Source organism: Monodon monoceros, unplaced genomic scaffold (genome assembly GCF_005190385.1).
Source record: "Monodon monoceros isolate NGI ecotype Baffin Bay Population unplaced genomic scaffold, NGI_Narwhal_1 Super_Scaffold_12, whole genome shotgun sequence".
NCBI lineage: Eukaryota > Metazoa > Chordata > Mammalia > Artiodactyla > Monodontidae > Monodon > Monodon monoceros.
Genome location: NW_021703768.1, coordinates 109364930 through 109388678, shown reverse-complemented (window position 1 = coordinate 109388678; position 23749 = coordinate 109364930). Strand labels below are relative to the sequence as shown.

The window sequence follows — 23749 nt, the reverse complement described above, 5'->3', positions numbered from 1 at the left end:
AGCACTGTGTACATGTCAATCCCAAACTTTCACTCTGTCCTTCCCCCACACCCTTACCCTGTGCTAACCAGTTCATTCTCTAAGTCTGTGAGTCTGTTTCTGTTTTGTAAATAAGTTTTGTATCTCATGTATATATATTTTTTTAGATTCCGTATATAAGCAATATCATATGCTACTTGTCTTTCTCTGTCTGACTTACTTCACTTAGTATGATAATCTCCAGGTCCATCCATGTTGATGCAAATGGCATTATTTCATTCTTTTTTATGACTGAGTAATATTCCACTGTGTATATATACCTCATCTTTATCCATTCCTCTGTCGATGGACATTTAAGTTGTTTCCATGTCTTAACTATTGTAAATAGTGCTGTGATGGACATTGGGATCAATGTAACCTTTCAAACCATGTTTTTTTCCAGATATATGTCCAGGAGTGGGGTTGTTGGATCATATGATAGCTCTGTTTTTAGTTTCTTAAGGAACCTCCATAGCTGCACCAATTTACATTTGCACCAACAGTGTAGGAGGGTTCCCTTTTCTCCACACCCTCTCCAGCATTTATTGTTTGTAGGCTTTTTGATGATGGCCATTCTGACTGGTGTGAGGTTATACCTCATTGTAGTTTTGATTTGCATTTCTCTAATAATTAGCGATGTTGAGCAGCTTTTCATGTGCCTCTTGGCCATCTGTATGTCTTCTTTGGAGAAATGTCTGTTCAAGCCTTCTGCCCATTTTTTTATTGGGTTGTTTGTTTTTTGTGATATTGAGCTGCATGATCTGTTTGTAAATTTTGGAGATTAATCCCTTGTCAGTCACATCATTTGCAAATATTTTCTCCCATTCTGTGGGTTGTCTTTGTGTTTTGTTTATGGCTTCCTTTGCTGTGCAAAAGTTTTTGAGTTTGATTAGGTCCCATTTGTTTATTTTTGTTTTTATTTCTCTTAGTAGGGACAGATTGTAAAAATCATTGCTGTGATTTATGTCAAAGAGTGTTCTGCCTATATTTTCCTCTAAGAGTTTTATAGTGTCTGGTCTTACATCCATTTTGAGTTTATTTTTGTGTATAGTGTTAAATAATGTTCTAATTTCATCCTTTTACACATAGCTGTCCAGTTTTCCTGGCACCATTTATTGAAGAGACTGTCTTTTCTCCATTGTACAGTTTTGCCTCCTTTGTCATAGATTAATTGACCATAGGTGCATGGGTTTATTTCTGGGCTTTCTATTCTGTTCCATTGATCTATATTTCTGTTTTTGTGCCAGTACCATACTGTTTTGATTACTGTAGCTTTGTAGTATTGTCTGAAGTCAGGGAGCCTGATTCCTGCAGCTCTGTTTTTCTTTCTCAAATTTTCTTTGGCCTATTCAACATCTTTCATGTCTTCATACAGATTTTAAGATCTTTTGTTCTAGTCATGTGAAAAATGTCACTGGTAATTTGATAGGGATTACATTGAATCTGTAGATTGCCTTGGATAGTATAGTCATTTTGAAAATATTGATTCTTCCAATCCAAGAACATGGTATACCTTTCCATCTGTTTGTGTCATCTTCGATTTCTTTCGTCAGTGTCATAGTTTTCACAGTACAGGTCTTTTGTCTTCTCTGGTAGGTTTATTCCTAGGTATTTTATTCTTTTTGATGCAATGGTAAATGGGATTGTTTCCTTAATTTCTCTTTCTGATCTTTCGTTGTTAGTATATAGGAATGCAAAAGATTTCTGTGCATTAATTTTGTATCCTGCAGCTTTGCTAAATTCATTGATGAGCTCTGGTAGTTTTCTGGTAGCATCTTTAGGATTTTCTATGTGTAATATCACGCCATCTGCAGACAGTGACAGTTTTACTTCTTCTTTTCTAGTTTGGATTCCTTTTATTTCTTTTTCTTCTCTGATTGCCATGGCTAGGACTTCCAAAACTATGTTGAATAAAAGTGGCAACAGTTAGCATCCTTGTCTTGTTCCTGATCTTAGAGGAAATGCTTTCAGCTTTTCACCGTTGAGTATGATGTTAGCTGTAGGTTTGTCATATATGGCCTTTATTATGTTGAGGTATGCTCCATCTGTGCCCACTTTCTGGAGAGTTTTTATCATAAATGGGTGTTGAGTTTTGTCAAAAGCTTTTTCTGAATCTATTGAGATGATTATATCGTTTTTATTCTTCAATTTGTTGATGTGGTATATCACACTGATTGATTTGTGGAGATTGAAAAACTCTTGCATACTTGGGATAAATCCCACTTGATCATAGTGTATGATCCTTTTAATGTGTTGTTGTATCTGGTTTGCTAGTATTTTGTTGAGGATTTTTCCATCTATGTTAATTAGTGATATTGGCCTGTAATCTTCTTTTTTGGTGTTACCTTTTTCTGGCTTATGGCATCAGGGTGATGGTGGCCTAATGGAGTGAGTTTGGGAGTGTTCCTTCCTCTGAGATTTTTTGGAGTAGTTTCATAAGGATAGGTGTTACCTCTTCTCTAAATGTTTGATAGAATTCGCCTGTGAAACCATCTGGTCCTGTATTGTATATTTGAAAGTTGTTAAAATTGTAGATCTTAAAAGTTTTCATCATAAGAAAAAATTTTTTTTGTTACTCCGTGAAGTGCTGAATGTAAAAACTAAACTTACTGTGGTAATCATTTCACAAAGTATCCATATATCAAGTCATTGTGTTGTACATCTTAAAGTAATACCATATCGATGTCAATTATATCTCAGTAAAGCTGAAAAAAACTCACCTATATGTTAGTGATTTTCTTCCTGCTGGATATGTCATTTTCTGCTAGAGAAACCTGAATTTTCTAAGTATAATAGTGTATTTGCCTGTCAGTATTTTTTTCTCCCAGTTTTATTGAGATATAATTGGCATAAAGCACACTGTATAAGTTTACAGCATAATTATTTGACTTATATACATCATGAAATGAGAAAGTAAACAGTAAGTTTAGTGAACAACATCTTCTGTAGATAACAAAATTAAAGAAATTAAAAATATATTTTTCTTGCGATGAGAACTTAGGATTTACTCTCTTAACCGCTTTAATATATAACATACAGCAGTATTAATTATATTTGTCTTGTATGTTACATCTTCAGTATTTATTTATCTTGTAACTGGAAGTTTGTAGTACCTTTTTTTTTTTTTTTTTTGCTGTATGCGGGCCTCTCACTATTGTGGCCTCTCCCGTTGCGGAGCACAGGCTCCGGACGCACAGGCTTAGCGGCCATGGCTCACGGGCCCAGCCGCTCCGCGGCATGTGGGATCTTCCCAGACCGGGGCACGAACCCGTGTCCCCTGCATCGGCAGGTGGACTCTCAACCACTGCGCCACCAGGGAAGCCCTGTAGTACCTTTTGACTGCCTTCATTCAAGTCCCTCTCCTCCCCAACACCTTACGTTATGTCATTGCTCTCTTCTTAAGTGCATACGTGTTAAGGTTTGTTATCTTCAATTATTGCCAGGATGGATGTCAAGGAGCTCACCCCTTTGTTTTGTTCTAGGAGCTTTATGGTTTCAGGTCTTGCGTTCAAGTCTTTAATCCATTTTGAGTTGATTTTTGTTTGTGGTGTAAGATAAGGGGTCCAGTCATTTTTTACATGTGGTTGTCCAGTTTTCCTAGAACCATTTATTGAAGAGGCTATCCTATCTATATTGTATGTTCTTGGCTCCTCTGTCATAAATTAATTGACCATATGTATGCCTGCATTTATTTCTCTGCTCTCTATTCTGTTCCATTGATTTATATGTCTGTCTTTATTCCAATACCATACTGTTTTGATTATTATAGCTTTGTAATATAGTTTGAAATCAGGAGGCATGATGCCTCTTCTTTCTCAAGATTGCTGTGACCATTCAGAGTTTTATGTGGTTCCCTACAAGTTTTAGGATTGTTTGTTCTATTTTTGTGAAAAATGCCATTGGAATTTTGTTAGGGATTGCATTAAATCTGTAGATTGCTTTGGATAGTACGAATGTGGTTTTTTAAAAAAATATGGAATGCTTCACAAATTCACGTGTCATGCTTGAGCAGGGGCCATGCTAATCTTCTCTGTATCATTCTAATTTTATTATATGTGCTGCCGAAGTGAGCATGAACATGGTTTAATTCAAGTTGTTCAGTTGACTTTGGACTGGAATTATTATAAATATATGTTTTGAACAATTCTTTTTGTTTATTTGCCTAAAAGAGTCCTGCACCATTATTTTGCGTTTCACATTTCACAGTATTACAAGGCACTAAGTCTTTGCCCTTGCACTTTGAGCTGTGTCGTACATTATTGGATTAGTTTCTTTTCTGCGGTCACAAGCTTTGTGGCAAAAGGCCAAGAGTCTGTATTTGAGCTCTGAGGAAACACTGTTATCATAGATCCAGCTGAGGTTACCAGGATAGTAAACATTGTCATGAGACTCATCCTGGTAGAATACTGATCTTGCTGTTAGGTATACCCAGCATTTGTATTTATGAATTTTTTGAGTTAAATACCTATGAGGTAATTGCTATGATATAAGGTAGTATGAATGGCCTAGCCTTAAAATTTTAATATTGCCTGGAATTCACAACATGTATGAGTTATAAAATCATTGTAGGGAATTCCCTGGTGGTCCAGTGGTTAGGAGTCTGTGCTCCCACTGACAAGGGCCCAGGTTGGATCCCTGGTCAGGGTAAAAAGATCCCACATGCTGCAACGCACAGCCAAAAAAAAGAGAAGAAAACAACATTGTAAAAGTATATTCTGATTGTATACCTTCCTTTTTTGTATTAGTTTATTTTACTTCAGTCACTGTGCAAATCTGAGAGACTATATAAATTAGTTAGGCGTCCTTGCAATATTTTAAAAGTACTTTATAAACTTTTATAGTTTTTATTTAAGAAGTCTATTTGTAGAAGTACTTTAATATGTACAGTTGGTCCTCACTGTTTACAGATTCTGTATATGTGAATTCACCTGCTTGCTAAAATTTATTTATAAACCTAAAATATACTTACAGTGATTTTATGATCGTTTGTGGACATATGCAGAGAAGTGAAAATTGAGTGCTCTGACACACATTTGTAGATGAGGTCAAACAAGACAGTGCTCTGCCTTTTTGTTTCAGCTCTCATTCTGTACACAAGTGTCCTTGTCATGATCTATGTAGTGCCACTTTTTTTTAAGTGTTTTTTGCTTTTTGTTAGTGGGGTTTTTTTTGGTTTTTTTTTTTGCGGTACACGGGCCTCTCACTGTTGTGGCCTCTCCCGTTACGGAGCACAGGCTCCGGATGCGCAGGCTCAGCAGCCATGGCTCACGGGCCCGGCTGCTCTGTGGCATGTGGGATCTTCCCGGACCAGGGCACGAACCCGTGTCCCCTGCATCGGCAGGCGGACTCTCAACCACTGCACCACCAGGGAAGCCCCTTGTTAGTGGTTTTGCAATGAAAATTGGCCCTTGAAGACATTTTTCCAATGAAGACATACAGATGGACAAGGGCACATGAAAAGATGCTTAACATCCCTAATTATTAGAGAAATGCAAATTGAAAGGGCATGGAGGTAGTACTACCTCACACTGGTCAGAATGGCCATCATTAAAAAGTCTACAAATAACAAATGCTAGAGAGGATGTGGAGAAAAAGGAACCCTCCTACACTGTTGGTGGAATGTAAGTTGGTGCACCCACTATGGAAAACAGTATGAAGTTTCTTTGAAAAAGTCAAAATAGAATTGCCATATGATCCAGGAATCCCAATCCTGGGCACACATCCAGAGAAAACTCTAATTTTGAAAAGATACATGTACCCCAATGTTCATAGCTGCACTATTCACAATAGCCAAGACGTGGAAACACCTAAATGTCCATTGACAGATGAATGGATAAAGAAGATGTGGTACATATATATACAATGGAATACTACTCAGCCATAAAAAAGAATGAAATAATGTCATTTGCAGCAACATGGATGCAATATAGATTATCATACTGAGTGAAGTAAGTCAGAAAGAGAAAGACAAATACCATGTGATAATCACTTATATGTGGAGTCTGAAATATGACACAAATGAATTTATTTACAAAACAGAAACACACAGACATAGAAAACAAACTTATGGTTACCAAAGGGGAAAGGGGGAGGGGAGGGATAAAATTCAGAGTTTGGGATTAGTAGATACATACTACTATATAAAAAATAGGTAAACAACAAGGTCCTACTGTTATATCCCAGGAAACTGTATTCAATATTGTGTGCCAGAATGGAAAAGAATATATATATATATAAAATGGAACCACTTTGCTGTATACTAGAAACTAACACAACATTGTAAATCAAGTATACTTCAATTAAAAAAAAATTGTGCACAAGCATAGTGTTGAAATTCTGTCTAATGTTTCTAAGTGCAAGAAGGTTGTGATGTGCCTTACAGAGAAAAATACGTGTTAGGTGAGCTTTGTTAAGGCATGAGTCATAGTGCTGTTGGATGTGAATTCATTATTAACAAATTAACAGAATATTAAAGTGTCTTTAAACAAAAACTCACATAAAACAAGATTATGTATTGATGGATTGACAAAAATGTTATGACCAGAGACTCACAGGAACGTAACTCTGTATTTCTCTCAGGAACAGTGATTCACAGTCCACTAATTCAGTGTTTGTGTTGACTTTATAGAACATTACTGCAAATAATGAGAAGCTGTCATACTTAATTTTTAAATTAAGTGTTTATTTATATCTAGCAGTTAGGTAATTTTTAAACTATGTGATTATTTGAAACCAGATGATTAATGAATTTCGGGTAGTTGAGAAGAGGAAGGACATGTAGACGCAAATCCTGAAACCTAGAGAAGTAAAAAGTATGTTTAGTTAGCATTGGTGCCTGGCAGAGGTGAAGTACTTGGATTTTTACTTAGACTTCATGCATATCAGTGAAAGCTAAATCATGTCAACAGTTTCCTGCCAACTGAAGGAGTGTTCCATTCTGTAGGGACAGACCAAGAAAAATAAAGGGTCAGATGACTGAAAATACTTGCCCTTCTTACCATTCATGGGTAGGGAATAACCGTTAAAGGGGGAAGAGAGCAAGCATCATTATTTCTTCGTTGTTAATGACAGCACAGAGTTTGTATAGTGAGAAGCACTATTGCGTAATTAATTTTTTTGCCGCCTTTGCACTTGATACACTCCAAGGTCATGGTACTTTTTTTTTTTTTTTTTGCGGTATGCGGGTCCCTCACTGCTGTGGCCTCTCCCACTGCAGAGCACAGGCTCTGGACGTGCAGGCCCAGCGGCCACGGCCCACGGGCCCAGCTGCTCCGCGGCATATGGGATCCTCCTGGACCGGGGCACGAACCCGTGTCCCCTGCATCGGCAGGCAGACTCTCAACCACTGTGCCACCAGGGAAGCCCCATGGTACATATTTTTAAACAGCAAAACACTATAAAGCTAATGTCCTCAGTGACCCACTATGCTAATGTTAGTGATATAACTGGCCCATGACACATAGACTTGTAGTAGACAATATTATGCTGAAGAAACTCATGGAAAATGAATTGATCAGCTTGTTCATTCATTTAATCAAAAAGTTTATTTTATTCAAAAGTACATTCACGTGGTTAAGAAGCAAAAAATATATATATACTGACAGTTCTAATAATGAAAAATAAATGAGCCCTGTCCTACCTCTCCCATCCCCATTCTTACTGCTGAAGAACATTCTCTTTTAACTCTTAAATATTCCTTTTGTTGTTTACCTCCATATTATTAAATAGTATACCTAGTGTAGCTGTTTCTTGATTTATCAGTTGTAGAGCATATTTATCTCCTGCCGTAAATTCATACCTGATGCTTGGTCCTTTTAGCCTTTCAGTATAGTTTTAGCACTATCTTGTCTTTCAACTTTGGTAAATTATCTGTATTCTCTGATAATTTATTTTCCTCTATTTTCTCTTCAATATATTTTGTTAGAAACTGACACTCCTGGATTGATCTTCTATGTCTCTTTTCTTTCATGTTTTTCTTCTCTTTTTCTGACTTTATTATTTCCTATTTCCTCTGGAGTCATTTTGTGTGTGTGTGTTTCTTTCTGTTTGTGCCCCTCTTTCCTTGGAGGCTTTCTCTATATATCAATATTTTGGTTGCCCATTAAGAGTGAGAATGAGACACTAAAATACAAGTTGGGAATGCAGATTGGAGAACCTCACTTTAGAGCAGTGTTGCTCAACTTTTTTTCATTTTCACAGCCTGAAGGAGCATATTTAAACATTTTTCCCCATAATTGCTGCCTCTGCCATGGAATTTTAATAGCACAAGATTTACTGTATATCTGTTTGTGTATTGTGAAAGATTCAAATATCAGGGAGGATTTGGGCATGTCATTTCTCTGGGATGGTCAATTGCTACATCTGCTCTCCTATCTTTGTTATTCTGTGGGAAAATGGGGTGGAGGGTAGGGGGGTCACCAACCATTTATGGCCCTTGAATTAGTCGCTTAGTTTATAGTCCTATATAGCTGCTGCCCTCCTTTTTAGCAGGCACTTTTGAGTCCTTAGACTCTTCTTGCTTCAGTGGGGTAAATTAGCTCCTCTTTGTACATCCCCCCGCCACCATAACCCATTATCTTCCTCTACCCTAGTACTTCAGTTAACATTCCTCTCTGTGTTTTGTCTTCTAGAATTGTATTAAATCTGTAATTTTAATTTTCACTAAAGTTCCTCTTCAGTTCTATTTGTTGTAGTGATTCATTTGTTTTTAAATCATTAAGTAGTGTTCATTTGGGGCATTAGAACTGAAAGGGGATACACATTTGTGCTCAGTTTTCCATCCTATCTGGACATCTTTAATAGTCTTTAAAAAATAAGCATTTTCAATATCGCTAGTTTATATTCGTCATATTTATCTCTGTAAGATACCTGTAATTTTTTTCCATTCATTTATTTTTAAGTTCTCAGCAGTCATTTTATGCCCTACTAAAAATTCATTAATGTGACCTGTATTTGTCACTTTTATCTATGGTAATGTATCATGTTCATATTGGGTTGAGATTTAATAAAACTTGTACAAGCAACAGAATTCTTTTCCTTTTTTGAATTCTGGGTATTAGAAAATTATACTGAGGTAGGTATCAGAGCTTTGTGGAGATCTCAGAGAACTTTCTAGAGCTGTACTCTCTAATACAGTAGCCATTAGCCACATGTGGTTATTTAAATTAATTTAATTACAACAAAATAAAATTTTAAATCCAATTCCCCAGTCACACTGGCCACATTTCAGGTATTCAGTAATCACATATGGCTAGTGGCTACCATGTTGGACAGCACAGATATAGAACATTCCTATCATTGCTAAAAGTTCTGTAAGACAGCACTATTCTAGAGAGTAGAAAGTAGGACACCATTCTGTAGCTTCTAAGAGATTGACTAGGTTCTTAAGCCCCAACTTTGCAGGAGTTGCTTCGTGTGATGAGTGTATAGGACTCTGCTGAACAGATATTAATGTAAAAGGAAAAGAATTGACATCTTAAAGGTATCCTTTAAAGCCGTTAGTAAAGAGTGCAAGTCACAAGACTAGCTATTATCTAAATAAATGCAGGAGACAGCCAGAAAAGCACTGTGATAACTGCAGTAATCCTCTTTTGTGTTGATTCAAGGGAAAACTTCAGAAAATTGAGTCATATAGCTTACATATATAGTGTCCTCGTCATTCTTCAGAACTTTACTAAGGAGTCTCAGCATAGGCAATAAAATGATGCTGATAAACTATTGTTGTGAGTGGATATTATCCATAAGCTATTACCCCACTTAATATTTTTGTTTTCTATGTTGATTATTTGCAATATATTTAGGTATAGCTTATAACCTTGGAAACGTAGAACTGGAAAGGTTCTAGAAATCACCTAGTCCTTTCCTTTTATAGGTAAGGGAAACTGATGCTTAAAGTAGGGAAATAATTTACCCAAAGGCACACAGCCTTTGAGGGCAGAGCCAGTGCCAGAACCAACACATTTTGAGGTCATGTATAAAACCTTTCCCTTGGTACTATGCTGATGACAAAGAAAGAAAGACTTGATTCATTGTCTTTCTCAAAAGCTTTAATAATCTAGATGTAAGACGCAAGCCAGCAACATTATTATAAAGAGTATGTAATTCTGGGAACTATGAATTTTATAATGTATTTTCCTCTTTTTAGAACAACAATTTGTAACCTTTACACAATGCCACGAATTGGAGAGCCTGTCTGGCTTACAATGATGTCGGGGACTCCAGAAAAGAACCAGCTTTGCCATCGTTTCATGAAGGAGTTTACTTTTCTAATGGAAAATGCTTCCAAAAATCAGTATGGCCCGCCCTTCCTCCCTCCCTCCCTTCCTTCCCTTAAATATCTTAGCTATTGTTTACTATAACTAGATATCTAGATTGTGATCAAGTTCAAGTACAAAGGTGAAAGAATTAATCATTATCTTTGGAATTATTTCATATTATTAATGAGCAAGACAGAATTATAAAAGATAACTAAGATAATTTCAAGACAGGGTATGGAAGAAGACCAAAGAACCTTATGAATGAGAAACAGTAAAAATGTCTTTGTGTGTTAAATTAAAATTCCTGACATCTTACAGAAATCTCTGAGGCTTCCCATTTTTCGTGAATTGTATCCATGAATGCGGTTTCATTCTATAGAAAAGAAGTTTAAAAATATATAGGGAAGTGCCAGGATTCCAATAATACATTTTTAGTGTGGTACTTTATCATATTGTTTTCTTTTAATCATCAAATTCTTAGAATCTAGATGAGTAATTTGGGTGTTTTTATTCTCTTTGATGGTAAACAAAGTTTTCTTAATACGTTCCTTCATTTTCCTTTTCAGTAATTTGGATATGTATAGACTTCCTGGTTGATTCATTAATATATGTGTATTTTAAACACTGAAAAGAATCCATAGTTTCTCAAGTAAAATGGCATTTTTGTTTTTTAATTATGAGTAGAAATAGCTCCTTGTGAATGCTGTCTTTATTTTAAGGATTTTTCTTTTAACTCCTACCCAACCAAAAAAATTTATTAACTTTTGTTTTCATCCTGGTGATATACCTATCCTTCCTTCTATCCTCTCGTTTTTTATGATGTTTGGCCATGTACCCTCTCTGCTTTATTCTGTCACTGAATTTTGCTTGAGGTTTTATGAAAGCAGATTAGAATCTGATAGGATGAATTTTGTTTTCAGATTCTTGCCAGCACTCATTACTGCAGTTCTGACCAATCATCTTGCCTGGGTTCCAACAGTCATGCCAAATGGACAGCCACCTATAAAAATATTTTTAGAAAAACATTCCTCTCAGAGTGTGGACATGTTGGCAAAGACTCATCCGTATAACCCACTTTGGGCACAACTGGGTATGTATTCTGAAAACGCTTACATTTATGCATTATACTTAGACTTTTGTGTAACTGTCTGGAGTTACTTTATGGCAAAAATAAATAGAAAAAAATTAAGTGCTCTCTTTTCCCCCTTCCTTTCTAAAGTATTTCTTCCTTACTTGTTATTTCATAACTGCTAAATTGTGTTATCCCCATCTTATGTTTACTATCATTCCTTATAGTGACCTGCAGCTGGAACAAAAGGAGCAGGATGATGGCTGGTTTATTAGTAACTTCAGGATCTTCAGGGTGTTTTGTGTTAGGTACTTTGCCTAGAAAGAATGAATCAACAAAGTCACCTATGATCGCTAGAATAAATCTGTTTAACTGAGAAGCAGTCATTGAGGTTTCCATTGTTCCACCTTTGTTGAGTAATTTTTGAAAATCTTTCTCTTAGTGCTTGGTACCCCACTAAATAAATGGGTGACAGGAGAGAGGGGTTAGTTGATGAGTTGACAGTTATTAGGAAGTCAGTGTAGCATGGTGCTTAAATTTAAGCATAGGCTGTGGAGTCAGGCAGACCATGTTTGAATCACAGTTTCCCTATTTATAAAGTGGGGATAATAGTAAATAGTACAGGGAGTTCCCTGGTGGTTTAGTGGTTAGCATTGGGTGCTTTCACTGCCTTGGCCCGGGTTCAGTCCCTGCTTGGGGAACTGAGATCCCACAAGCCGTGCAGTGTGGCTGAAAAATAAAATAAATAGTAAATACTTCATAATGTGAAAAGTAAATGAGATACTGTGAGAACAGTGCTTAGGACAGTGGCTGGTAAATGTAGTTGCTGTTACTCCAACTCTTAGTCTATTGCTATTTGGTGATGTGGGGAGGAGTGTGGTGAGAATGTTTTGGTGACCTGGTAGAAACTTAAACTTCCCTTAGGTTGTTATGGTGAGTGAGCTTGCCAGGCAGATTGTAATGTGGCTTATTAATTCATATAACCAACCAATGTCCCTCTCTCATTCCTACTCTTTCTATTTCTTCTCTCCCTCCCTCCCTTTCCTCCCTCCTTTTCCTTTCCATATATATTTTGATATATATGTCAAAATGTATATGCCTCTGAAACCATCACCAAAATCAAGATGGTGAACATATTCATCACTACAAAAGTTTCCTCATGCCCTTTGTAATCCCTCCCTCCTATTCCTCCCTACTCTGCCTTTTCACTGTTCCTTATACTCAGGTAGCCACTGGTCTGCTTTCTGTCTCTGTAGATTAGTTTGTATTTTCTAGACCTTTATATAGATGGAATCATACACTTAAGTGCTTTTGTTTGGTCTGAGTTCTTTCATTCAACATAATTATTTTGAGATTCACCTATGTTGTATGTATTAATAGTTCATTCCTTTTTAATGCTAAGTAGTATTTCATTGTATGAATATTAATTTACCTTTTTTCAAACCAAGTAATTCAGTAGGTTTTTTTTTTAATTTGAACATTTCAAATCTGTTTTCAATTCTACAGTCATTTATTGAATGCACAATATATCTAAGGCTCTGTGCAAAGAACCCTGGAGGGTATAAAGACGAATGATATCTAGTCCTTGCCTTTAAGAAGTGACAGTCTTATACTGTAGGTAAAGTATATGTGGACAATAATGATAATTCAAATAGGAACTATAAGAAATGAAAAGTTTAGTGGGAGTTCAATTAGGGAAGCTTACTTTTGTCCAAGGGAGGATGCTTGGGTGGGAAACTTTGGACTGGCAGAGATACAGAGGGAAGGGAAAGTACATAGCATGAGTAAAGGGATCTAGGTGTTAAAAGTGCTGAGCACATTCAGGGGTCCAGTTTAAGTGGGACTTTGGGTGAATAAAGGTAAAATAGGGAAACTATCAGAAGATAAACCTGGAAAAGTAAAGTGGAACCAGTCATGAAAGACTCATTTACCATACCAAAGCAGTTTCAATTTATTTGGTTGTTAGTGGAAACCTTGGGAGTAGTTTTGAACAGTGGCATGATGGTACTAGAGCCAGTTTCTTAGCCAAAGGAGAAAATTTATCATAGTACAGTCTGTAGTATATTATTTGAGACCTATTTATGTTTGTTCCTTTAAAAAGTATGGGGTTCTTATAAAGTAAAAATAGAGATTCTTTAAATGGGTATACTGACAACTTGCAAAACTTGAATTAAACCCCTCTCCTCCTTTTTTAAATGTAATGGCTCTACATGTGTAATATGGATAACAGAAGTGAAAATGAATCACAGGGCTAAATGTGTTGCCCTTTTGGGTCTATCCTGAGTACCCAACCCTCTAGGGAATGGAATGGAAAGGAAAATGGGCTTTTAAAAACACGGGAGCTAAGGTGAGGTCTTTGGTAGGGCAGCAACAGGCGAAGTTCAGGAATATGATTTAAATCAAGGAAGGTTAAGTGTGTGATGTGACTACTTCAGCTCTGTTCCATTTCACTACTACTCCTTTCCTCTCCTTGGTCCCCAGCAGATGTGCTTTTGCACATAATACTTCAGTCAGTACTTCTCCACCCATATAAAGTGCTCTGCAAGGGGACTGGCACAGAGCATGTTCTTGGTGACTTTCACAACTGACTGTTTGCTATGGTTTCAGCACCTTATTAGCAGCTGCTTAAGGAGGAAGGTAGAAAGCCTATCCATTCACCTTTCTCTTTGGTTAAGACCATTCATCTCATCCTAGTCCTGAATAATCACTAACCTATTAAGGAACCAAGAGTAAAATCTGAACTACCCCTCATAAAATAATAGTGGGTTTCTGATAATTGAAAATAGCCTGCTTAGTATGAGTAGAGGATGTGTCCATTAACTGATTTTTCCATTTCAGGAGACTTGTATGGCGCTATTGGCTCTCCTGTACGGTTAGCAAGGACTGTGGTAGTTGGTAAACGACAAGACATGGTCCAGAGGCTGCTTTATTTTCTTACTTACTTCATAAGATGCTCTGAACTTCAAGAAACCCATCTTTTAGAAAATGGAGACGATGAAGCCATTGTTATGCCAGGCACAGTAATTACAACCACTTTAGAGAAAGGTGAAATCGAAGAATCTGAGTATGTGCTTATTACAATGCATAGAAACAAAAACAGTTTGCTCTTTAAAGAGTCAGAAGAAACAAGGACTCCTAATTGTAACTGTAAATATTGCAGTCATCCACTCCTTGGGCAAAATATAGAGAATGTTTTGCGACAAGAGAGAGAAGATTTTCAAAACAGCTCTAAGGAGCTGCTAGGAAATTCAAACGAGTGCCGAATGATTTCTCCTTCTTCTGACTGCCAAGAAGAAAATGCTGTTGATGTTAAACAGTGCAGAGATAAATTAAGAACTTGCCTTGACACCAAGTTAGAAACAGTTGTTTGCACAGGATCTGCTCCAGTGGACAGATGTGCATTGTCAAAGTCAAGCTTAGAGCCTGCAGAGGAATCATGGCAGAGTGAGGAATTGCTAGATTCAGGTAATCACACAGGTAAAGTGTTCAGATCCACAGGAATGGTTGTGGAAAAAAAACCTCCGGATAAACTTGTGACAGCTGCATTTTCTTGTGAGGCAACCCAGACAAAGGTTACTTTCTTGATTGGGGATTCTATGTCACCCGACTCAGATACTGAACTCCGGAGTCAGGCAGTAGTGGATCAGATTACCAGGCATCACACCAAATCACCGAAGGAGGAAAGAGGGGCTGTTGATCAGCATCAAGAAACTGCACAAACAGCTAAATCTGGAGAGCCTGATATACTGAACATGGTATCTGGTGAGCCCTGCGAACTTCCCTGCTGGAATCATTCAGACCCCGAAAGCATGAGCTTATTTGATGAATATTTTAATGATGATTCAATTGAAACCAGGACTATTGATGATATTCCAGTTAAAACAAGTACAGACAGTAAAGAACACTGCTGTATGTTAGAGTTTTCAAAAAGATTTTATACAAAAAATAGCAAACAGAACAATGAATTTTGCAAATGTGTAGGAACAGTTCACCAAGATTCATGTAAAACCTGCTTTCCTCAGCAAGACCAAAGAGATACACTCTCCATTCTTGTCCCCCATGGGGATAAAGAGAGTTCAGAGAAAAAAGTTGCTGTGGGAGCTGAATGGGACATTCCAAGAAATGAAAGTTCAGATAGTGCCCTTGGGGATAGTGAAAGTGAAGATACAGGTCATGATGTGACTAGACAAGTAAGCAGTTATTATGGAGGAGAGCAAGAAGATTGGGCAGAAGAAGATGAGATACCTTTTCCTGGGTAAGTACGAAGTTTTAACCTTTTGTAGAACCTATAAAAATATGTACCATTCTTTTGTTTAGCTCATCTCTGAAAGTTGGTAGTAGCTAATATAAAAGAAGAGACCATTGTTCTGGACAAATACTCTTTTATTATCACATGCTCCTACTTAGAAGAAGGATTAAAGGGTAAGCCCCACAGGTGCCCCAGAAAAGCTTTGTGAAGGCATTAGAGAAAAGTTGTGGTGGTGTGTGGGAGATTGCTTACTGCCTAGGAGTTTTCATTTAGCAGTGAGTTATGCTGCCCAGAAAGGACCTGTGCTGAGCCTGACAACTAGGGAGAGGTAATCACTGAGAGAAGGTAGGAAATAGCTGTTAGAAATAAGTTTGGAAATAAGAGGAAAGCATAGAATGGATACTCTTGGTCAAGAATACAAGGAAAAGATTCATACATGAGAAATGTTATATACCAAGCTTTGGGTTTGTGAGTTATTTATACTTGGCTTTGGATGATGGTTTCCATAATTTGATTGTATTAAGAATGTGTTACATACACAAGGGACAGCATTCCTAAAGTCTGTTATGAAAGATTTATGTTCACCTCATTACAGAGTTGTCCATTACAGACCCTTTTTGGATAGGAAGGAGTATTTTGTGGTCTCATTGAGCCCTTAAGCCGGTTTTTTGTTTTTTGTTTTTAGCCAGTTTTTATTTAAGGATGATTTTACTATTAGTATATTTTATAAAGAATGATGGTACTGGAAATGTGGACTAGTAGAGTCCAATTTTTTGTGTGTGTGTTGGTAAAATATATTTATTACTGATTAGGTATGCCTTCTTTTGGAACTTTTCTTGCAGGTCAAAGTTAATTGAAGTGAGTGCTGTTCAGCCCAATATTGCCAACTTTGGGAGGTCCTTGCTGGGTGGCTACTGCTCTTCTTATGTGCCTGACTTTGTTCTTCAAGGAATTGGGAATGATGAGAGGCTCCGTCAGTGTTTAGTGTCAGATTTGTCTCATGCTGTGCAGGTAAGTGACCTTCACTGCTCTTAAATTTATTTAGGACGAACTCTGTTAACCAGTAGAACCCAAAATTGCCTTATTTTTGGTAACACTTCAGTGTGTAATACAATTGTTGTTTTCTAAATCCATCACTTTATATGCAAAAACCTGCATGTTTGTACCTGTCATTGTGAAAGCAAGTAGAGAGTTCCAGGAATCTATCAAATTGGAAATCAGAAAATACTGTATGTATTCATAGATGTTCATCACTAGGTTATTTATAATTTCAAAATATTGCAAATGCTTAAATGTGAATGGAATTAATTTTCATTGCTGGTATATAGTGCAATTGATTTTTGTATATTGCTGTTGTATCCTGCCACTTTGATGAACTCTTTTATTAGTTCTCATAGTTTTTTCGTGTGGATTCTTTAAGATTTTCTACATACCGGCTCATGTTATCTTCCTTTCCAGTCTGGGTGCCTCTTTTTCTTTTTCTTGCCTGATCGTACAGGCTAGAACCTTCAGTACAGTATTGCATTGAAGTGCTGATAGTGGACATCCTTGTCTTGTTCCTTTTCTTAGGGGGAAAACATTGAGCCTTTAATTATTAAGCATGATGTTAGCTGTTAGATTCTTATAAGATGCTCTTTATCAGGTGGATAAAGTTCCCTTCTATTCCTAGTGTTTTGAGTTTTCTGTCCCCCACGCCCTTAAATCATGAATGAGTGTGGGGTTTTGTCAAATACTTTTTCTGTGTCTATTGAAATGATCGTGGTTTTTCTTCTTTAAACTGTTAATATGATAGATTGCATTGATGGATTTTTAGATGTTAATCCAATCTTTGTATTCCTAGGTGGGAAAAAACCCACTTGGTCATGGTATATAGTACTCATATAGCATATGAGTTGACTTTTGTGTATGGTGTAAGATAGTGGTCCAGTTTCATTCTTTTGCAATGTGGCTGTTCAGTTTTTTTTTTTTATTAATTAATTAATTTATTTATTTTTGGCTGTGTTGGGCCTTCGTTGCTGCGCGTGGGCTTTCTCTAGTTGTGGCGAGCGGGGGCTACTTTTCGTTGTGGTGTGTGGGCTCCTCATTGTGGTGGCTTCTCTTGTTGTGGAGCATGGGCTCTAGGCACGCAGGCTTCAGTAGCTGCAGCACGCCGGCTCAGTAGTTGTGGCTCCCAGGTTCTAGAATGCAGGCTCAGTAGTTGTGGTGCAAGGGCTTAGGTGCTCCACGGCATGTGGGATCTTCCCAGACCAGGACTCAAACTCGTGTCCCCTGCATTGGCAGGCGACTTCTTAACCACTGTGCCACCAGGGAAGCCCCTGTTCAGTTTTTTAAGCACCATTTATTGAAGAAACTGTCCTTCCTCCATTGTATATTCTTGGGTCCTTTGTCATAAGTTAATTGAGCATATATACATGGGTTTATTTCTGTGTTCTCTATTCTCTGTTGCTCAACTTTTAAAACAACTTTTCTTCATTTTATTGTTATAAATAACACTGATACTCTTGCTGTGTTTTATGAATTTAAGATGATTTCTTTAGGCTAGATTCCCAGAAATGAAGTTACTGGCCAGTTTTTAAGATTAGAAGTATTTTCATGTTCTTGTTGCATGTTTTGTGGTTTCTTTTCCAAAAGACAATACTAGTTTGAACAGCAGTTTGTAATGTCCCTAAAACCTGTTCCCTTTACAACATTGGGGTTCGCTCTCTTCTTTTAAAAAAAAGATAACTGAAGAAAACTGCCTAGCTTTGAGGAAGGTACACTGAAGTTGATTTGGTAAATTTTGAGTTTAAAAGTGCATTCTGCAAGGCCATGTTTGAATGCCTAGAAGGCAACTGAAAAAATCAGGTTTTGTAATGTGGTGGAGATCTAGGAGTATCTGCTAGAGAGGAGATACTTAAGGATTTGGGAGTTTATGTATTGAGATTCTGGAAATGTCTGGGAGAGAAAAAGGGCTGGTAGGATTGTGGATACATTCGTATTGTAGAAGTTATGGAACTCAGAGAAAAAGGTTTAAAAAATATTAAGCTTTAGATTCACTGAATTTAGGTTCATATGAATTCCCATTCATGTACTTTAGATTCATATGAATTCCCATTCATATACTTCCTCTTTTGTGACTCGGAAGTATTTGAGGCTGGATACAAACTTAGTATTGTGGAGGAGACTACTATAATATGTCCGTTGAGAATATGCTCCCATGGGGTGTAGGCTGTTTTTTCCAGAAGTTGATGATGAAGTGAAAGGACTGAAATTGGTTCAATTGAAATTTTATCCGATTAGGACATTGCTTATAATAATCCATTGTGTGAAAACAAGCAATTTCAGAATGAATGACTGGCACTGCCCCCTTTTTTCTTTAACAGCTCCTAAAGTGAGTTTGATTTGGATTATTTCTAATCTCAAACTTGGGATTTAGACCCTTCTTTCTTGGGAAACTACTGATGTGGGCTCATTTTCCTTTTTCTTACCAAAAAAATAGCTTTTAAAATCTTAGCCACGTGACTTTTTGATTGAGGAGCTATAAAGTTAATTTCTAAAGTGCTTTTTAACCCTTTAAAATAAAAGGTGTATTTCATAGCAGTTTCCCCATTATCGGTTTAGACATTTCCTTGTGAGGATAGTAGATGAACACCCATCATAATTCTCATCTCCTAAAGATGCCCACTGCTTCTGAAAGTAGTATCTTCCTTTAACAGTTTGTTTTCCACTTTAATTATTTGATCATATCTCCTGTCTTATTTTTCTTTTATAACCACAGAGGTAGTTATGTTAAATATATATTCACTATTGTTTCTTAAAAAAGTAAGATATACCTTACATCTTTAGGTATATATACCATTTCCAAAATTATGTTTCAGTAATGAAGTTGATGAATAGAAAAGTGTTATATCCTTGGTAAGAGTTGAATAAGAAACATTTAAGTACGATTTTATAAAAACAAATATAAAGTTTAGAGTTCCATGGAAAGTCTTCACAATGTATCTTTCCACGCTTCTTACTTGCCGTTCTCTTCTTCCCCACTTCTCCGTATCATTTTTCACAAATTTGGTTACATCCATCTACTTCTATCTTCGAGTCTTCTCATGATATTCCCTCTTACAGAATTATCCATATTCCTCTCCCATTTTTCGCTAAGAATCCTATTCATCCTATTCAGTGTCATATCCCTATGTCCCTTCCACTGTGTAACTACCAGTCACACAGAACCCATTCTTGCCCTCCTCTGGTACCACAGCACTTGGTTACTATTTTGTCTATTATGCAAGTATTTTCATAGCCACATGTATTTCTTTTTATCTCCCTCATAAGACTGTGAGCTCCCTTCTCTTTGTTTCCTTAGCATTGAGCAAAAAGCTTTATTCAAAGTGGTTATTAACTGGGCAAAGGGATATCCTTTGGGGGTGCCAAACTTGGGTTTATCCAGGAATAAACTTACATTCTTGCTATGAAATTTTAGTAATAGTAAAAGTTATAAAGGAAAAAGGCCATTGGGTTCAAGATTGTAGTTTATATTTCAGTCTTATTGTTGTTAATTCATTTGTCCAGTGGTGAAGAAATCCTTACCTTTCCAAATACAAAAAAAATTAAAGTATTGAGCATTTCTTTCTTATGGTGGTGCTGTGTACTTAATTGTCATTTTTGGTCTTTGTGTGTAAACTGTGGGAAACCAAGGGCACAGCCATATGCCTGTGGTCCTTTTATCCGTATATGTGAGTTAAAAATTTTTTTTTCACTATGTGTTAAATTTTCTAATTATAAAAGTATCCTTTAGGTGAATGCTAATGATAGAAATTTAAACAATATATACAAAGCAAAAAGTAAAAATCCTTCTTCATACTCTTAATATTCCATACTTCCTCACAAAGTTCTTTATGATAGTTTGATTTGAGTATTTTCATTCTTTTTTCTATACATTTGCATTTAGATATAGATGGGAATTTTTTTTAAAAAAATATTTATTTATTTATTTTGGCTGTGGTGGGTCTTAGTTGTGGCATTCGGACTCTTAGTTGCAGCATTCATGTGACATCTAGTTCCCTGACCAGGGATCAAACCCAGATCCCCTGCATTGGGAGTGCAGTCTTACCCACTGGACCACTAGGGAAGTCCCCTGATTTTTAAAAACATAATTGGGGTATAATGTGTATGTGTGTGTGTGTGTGTGTGTGTGTGTGTAGTGACTTTTTTTTTTTTCCATTTAACCATGGATCCTGGAGAGACATGTTAGTACCTGTTGATTTGTCTCCTTTTGAACGGTTATATCCATACTCTGGATATACATCTGTAAAACAGAAAAAACCTGGCATATGTAGCCAGGAAGGGATAATCAAGGGATAGCCTCTGAGGTGCTCAAGGAAATTAATGCCTGACTGGATGGGGTAGTTAGCACAGAACCTTATCATTGACTTCTTCATATGAATTTATTTCCTACTGATTTTTAAAATATTTAGCTCTCTCAAGGTAAAAACATTTTCTTTCAGTTGCCTGGCACATAGTTGGCACTCAGTAAATTTGTTGAATGAATGAATGATCAAAATACTGGTGAACTTCAAGTTCTGAATTAAAGAATACAAAGTTCTGGTAATGAATCTCTACCTATGATGACTTCTGTAAAATATCTCAGGGTATTTGTTATTAAGTTACTTTACTATTTCACTCTTCACTGTCAAGGTTTCTTTGGCAGTAGCTCTCAGAATTTCATATTCTTTTATTTTGTTTTTGTCTAGTATCTCTTCCTTGCCCATCCCATTAACATTATCTTTGAAAACTTTATTTATCATAAGATGATGTCTTCTTTTTTTCCCCAGCATCCAGTATTGGATGAACCAATAGCAGAAGCTGTCTGTATTATAGCAGATATGGATAAATGGACTGTTCAAGTGGCCAGTAGCCAGAGACGAATGACAGATAATAAATTGGGAAAGGAAGTGTTGGTTTCCAGTCTTGTTTCCAATCTGCTTCATTCCACTCTTCAGCTTTATAAGCATAACTTGTCTCCAAATTTTGTAAGTATCTGTAAGCCTTGAATTACTGTGAGCACTGTGATAGCTAACTTAACCCTATTGTTATGTATGTGCCTACATTGAATACTACTGTTAGCTTCATCATTGTTTTCCTGAAAGAAGGTGTTATGGACTGAATGTTTGTGTTCCCCTAAAATCCATATTTTGAAGCCATAACTCCCCAGTGTGATGGCCTTTGGGAGTTAATTAGGGTTAGATTAGATCATTAGAGTGGGGCCTTCATGATGGGATTAGTGGCCTTATAAGAAGAGGAAGAGAGAGATTGTGCTCTCTCTACCATGCGAGGATGCAGGAAGAAGGCAGCCATCTACTAGCCAGGAAGAGAGTTCTCACTAACAGTCAGCCATGCTGGCACCCTGATATGATCTCAGACTTCCAGTCTCCAGAACTGGGAGAAAATAATTTTCTGTTATTTAAGCCATTGAGTCTGTGGTACTTTGTTGTTGCAGCCCAAGCTGACTAAGACAGAAAGGGATGTGTACGTGTCTATATAGTCTGTGATTTCAGCAGCCAGAATTTAGTGCCTTACTTAGTATCATGTGAGGTATGGCAATGCAACATCCCTAAGCTCTGTGCAGAATGCCAGTGAATTCTGTATCCTCATTTTTGTGTTAGGACTTTGGATGATCGCTCTTTATAACACTGGTAACCTCTTACTGAAGACATCATTTCCAACTTTCAAGATTCTTTCCTTTTCTTGTTAGGAGAACTATAATATAGCATAGTTAAAAACCTTTGTAGATCAACATGACAAAGGCCATATATGACAAACCCACAGCTGACATTATACTCAGTGGTAAAAGACTAAAAGTTTTATCCCTAAGAACAGGGACAAGACATGGATGCTCACCTCCACCACTTTTATTCAACATAGTATTGGAAAGTCATAGCGAGAGCAGTTAGGCAAGAAAAAGAAACAAAAGGCATCCAAATTGGAAAGGAAGAAGTGAAATTATCTCTGCTTGCAAATATGATCTTATATGTAGAAAACTTAAAGATTCCACCAAAAAAACGGTGTGAGAGCTAATAGATGAATTCAGCAAAGATGCAAGATAAATCAGCATGCAAAGATATTTGCATTCCCATAAGCTAGGAATGAACAATCTTGAAGAGGAAATTAAGAAAGCACTTACAATAACATTAAAAGAATAGATTACTTAGGAATAAATTTAACCAAGGAGGCAAAAGACTTGTACACTGAAAACTATAAAACATCTCTGAAAGAAGTTAAAGACATAAATAAATGAAAGACATCTCATATTCATGGTTTGTAAGACTTAGTATTATTAAGATGATAGTACTGAGATGAAGTTGGAGGACTCACATCTCCTAATTTTAAAACTTAATACAAAATGACAGTAATCAAAACAGTGTGATACTAGCATAAGGACAGACATAAAGACGAATAGAATATAGTATCCCCAAAATAAACCCTCACATAATATGGTCAATTGGTTTTTGACAAGGAAGCCAAGATTGTTCAAAGGGGAAACGAGTCTTTTCAACAAATCATGCTGAGAAAACTGGATATATACATGCAAAAGAATGAAGTTGAACCCTTACTTTATTATGCCATATACAAAAATGAACTCAAGCTTAAATCTAAACTTAAACCTAAGCTCAAGTACTAAAACTATAAAACTCTTTAAAGAAAACATAGGGGGGCTTCCCTGGTGGCGCAGTGGTTGAGAGTCTGCCTGCCGATGCAGGGGACATGGGTTCGTGCCCCGGTCCGGAAAGATCGCACATGCTGCGGAGCGGCTGGGCCCGTGAGCCATGGCCACTGGGCCTGTGTGTCCAGAGCCTGTGCTCCGCAACGGGAGAGGCCAGAACAGTGAGAGGCCCGCGTACTGCAAAAAAAAAAAAAAAAAAAGAAAACATAGAGGATAATTTTCATGATATTGGATTTAGCAGTGATTCCTTGGAAGTGGCATCAAAAGCACAGGCAATATGGGCATCTGGAGCTTGTGCTCCGCAGCGGGAGAGGCCGCAGCAGTAAGAGGCCCACGTACCGCCAAAAAAAAAAAAAGCACAGGCAATAAAGGGAAAAATAGATAAATTGGGACTTCATCAAACTTAAAAACTTCTGTGTATCAAAGGACACTATCAACAGAGTGAAGACAATTGACAGGAG

At 36.9% G+C, this 23749-nt stretch overlaps 1 protein-coding gene and 1 non-coding gene across 5 annotated transcripts in view; one reads left to right on the top strand and one right to left on the bottom strand.

Annotated features, from left to right (window-relative positions):
• FNIP1 (folliculin interacting protein 1) overlaps positions 1 to 23749 on the top strand; it is a 131497-nt gene that overhangs the window by 93882 nt on the left and 13866 nt on the right. For all 4 annotated transcript variants that reach the window (XM_029219192.1, XM_029219194.1, XM_029219193.1 and 1 more), the window contains 5 exons: positions 10163 to 10309; positions 11195 to 11364; positions 14182 to 15598; positions 16435 to 16603; positions 21400 to 21597. In XM_029219192.1, the coding sequence (XP_029075025.1) occupies positions 10163 to 10309; positions 11195 to 11364; positions 14182 to 15598; positions 16435 to 16603; positions 21400 to 21597 (2101 nt within the window). The remainder of the gene's footprint in view (positions 1 to 10162; positions 10310 to 11194; positions 11365 to 14181; positions 15599 to 16434; positions 16604 to 21399; positions 21598 to 23749) is intronic.
• On the bottom strand, positions 3986 to 4092 carry LOC114893558. The gene has a single exon (XR_003792975.1). It is a non-coding gene; the product is annotated as a U6 spliceosomal RNA (small nuclear RNA).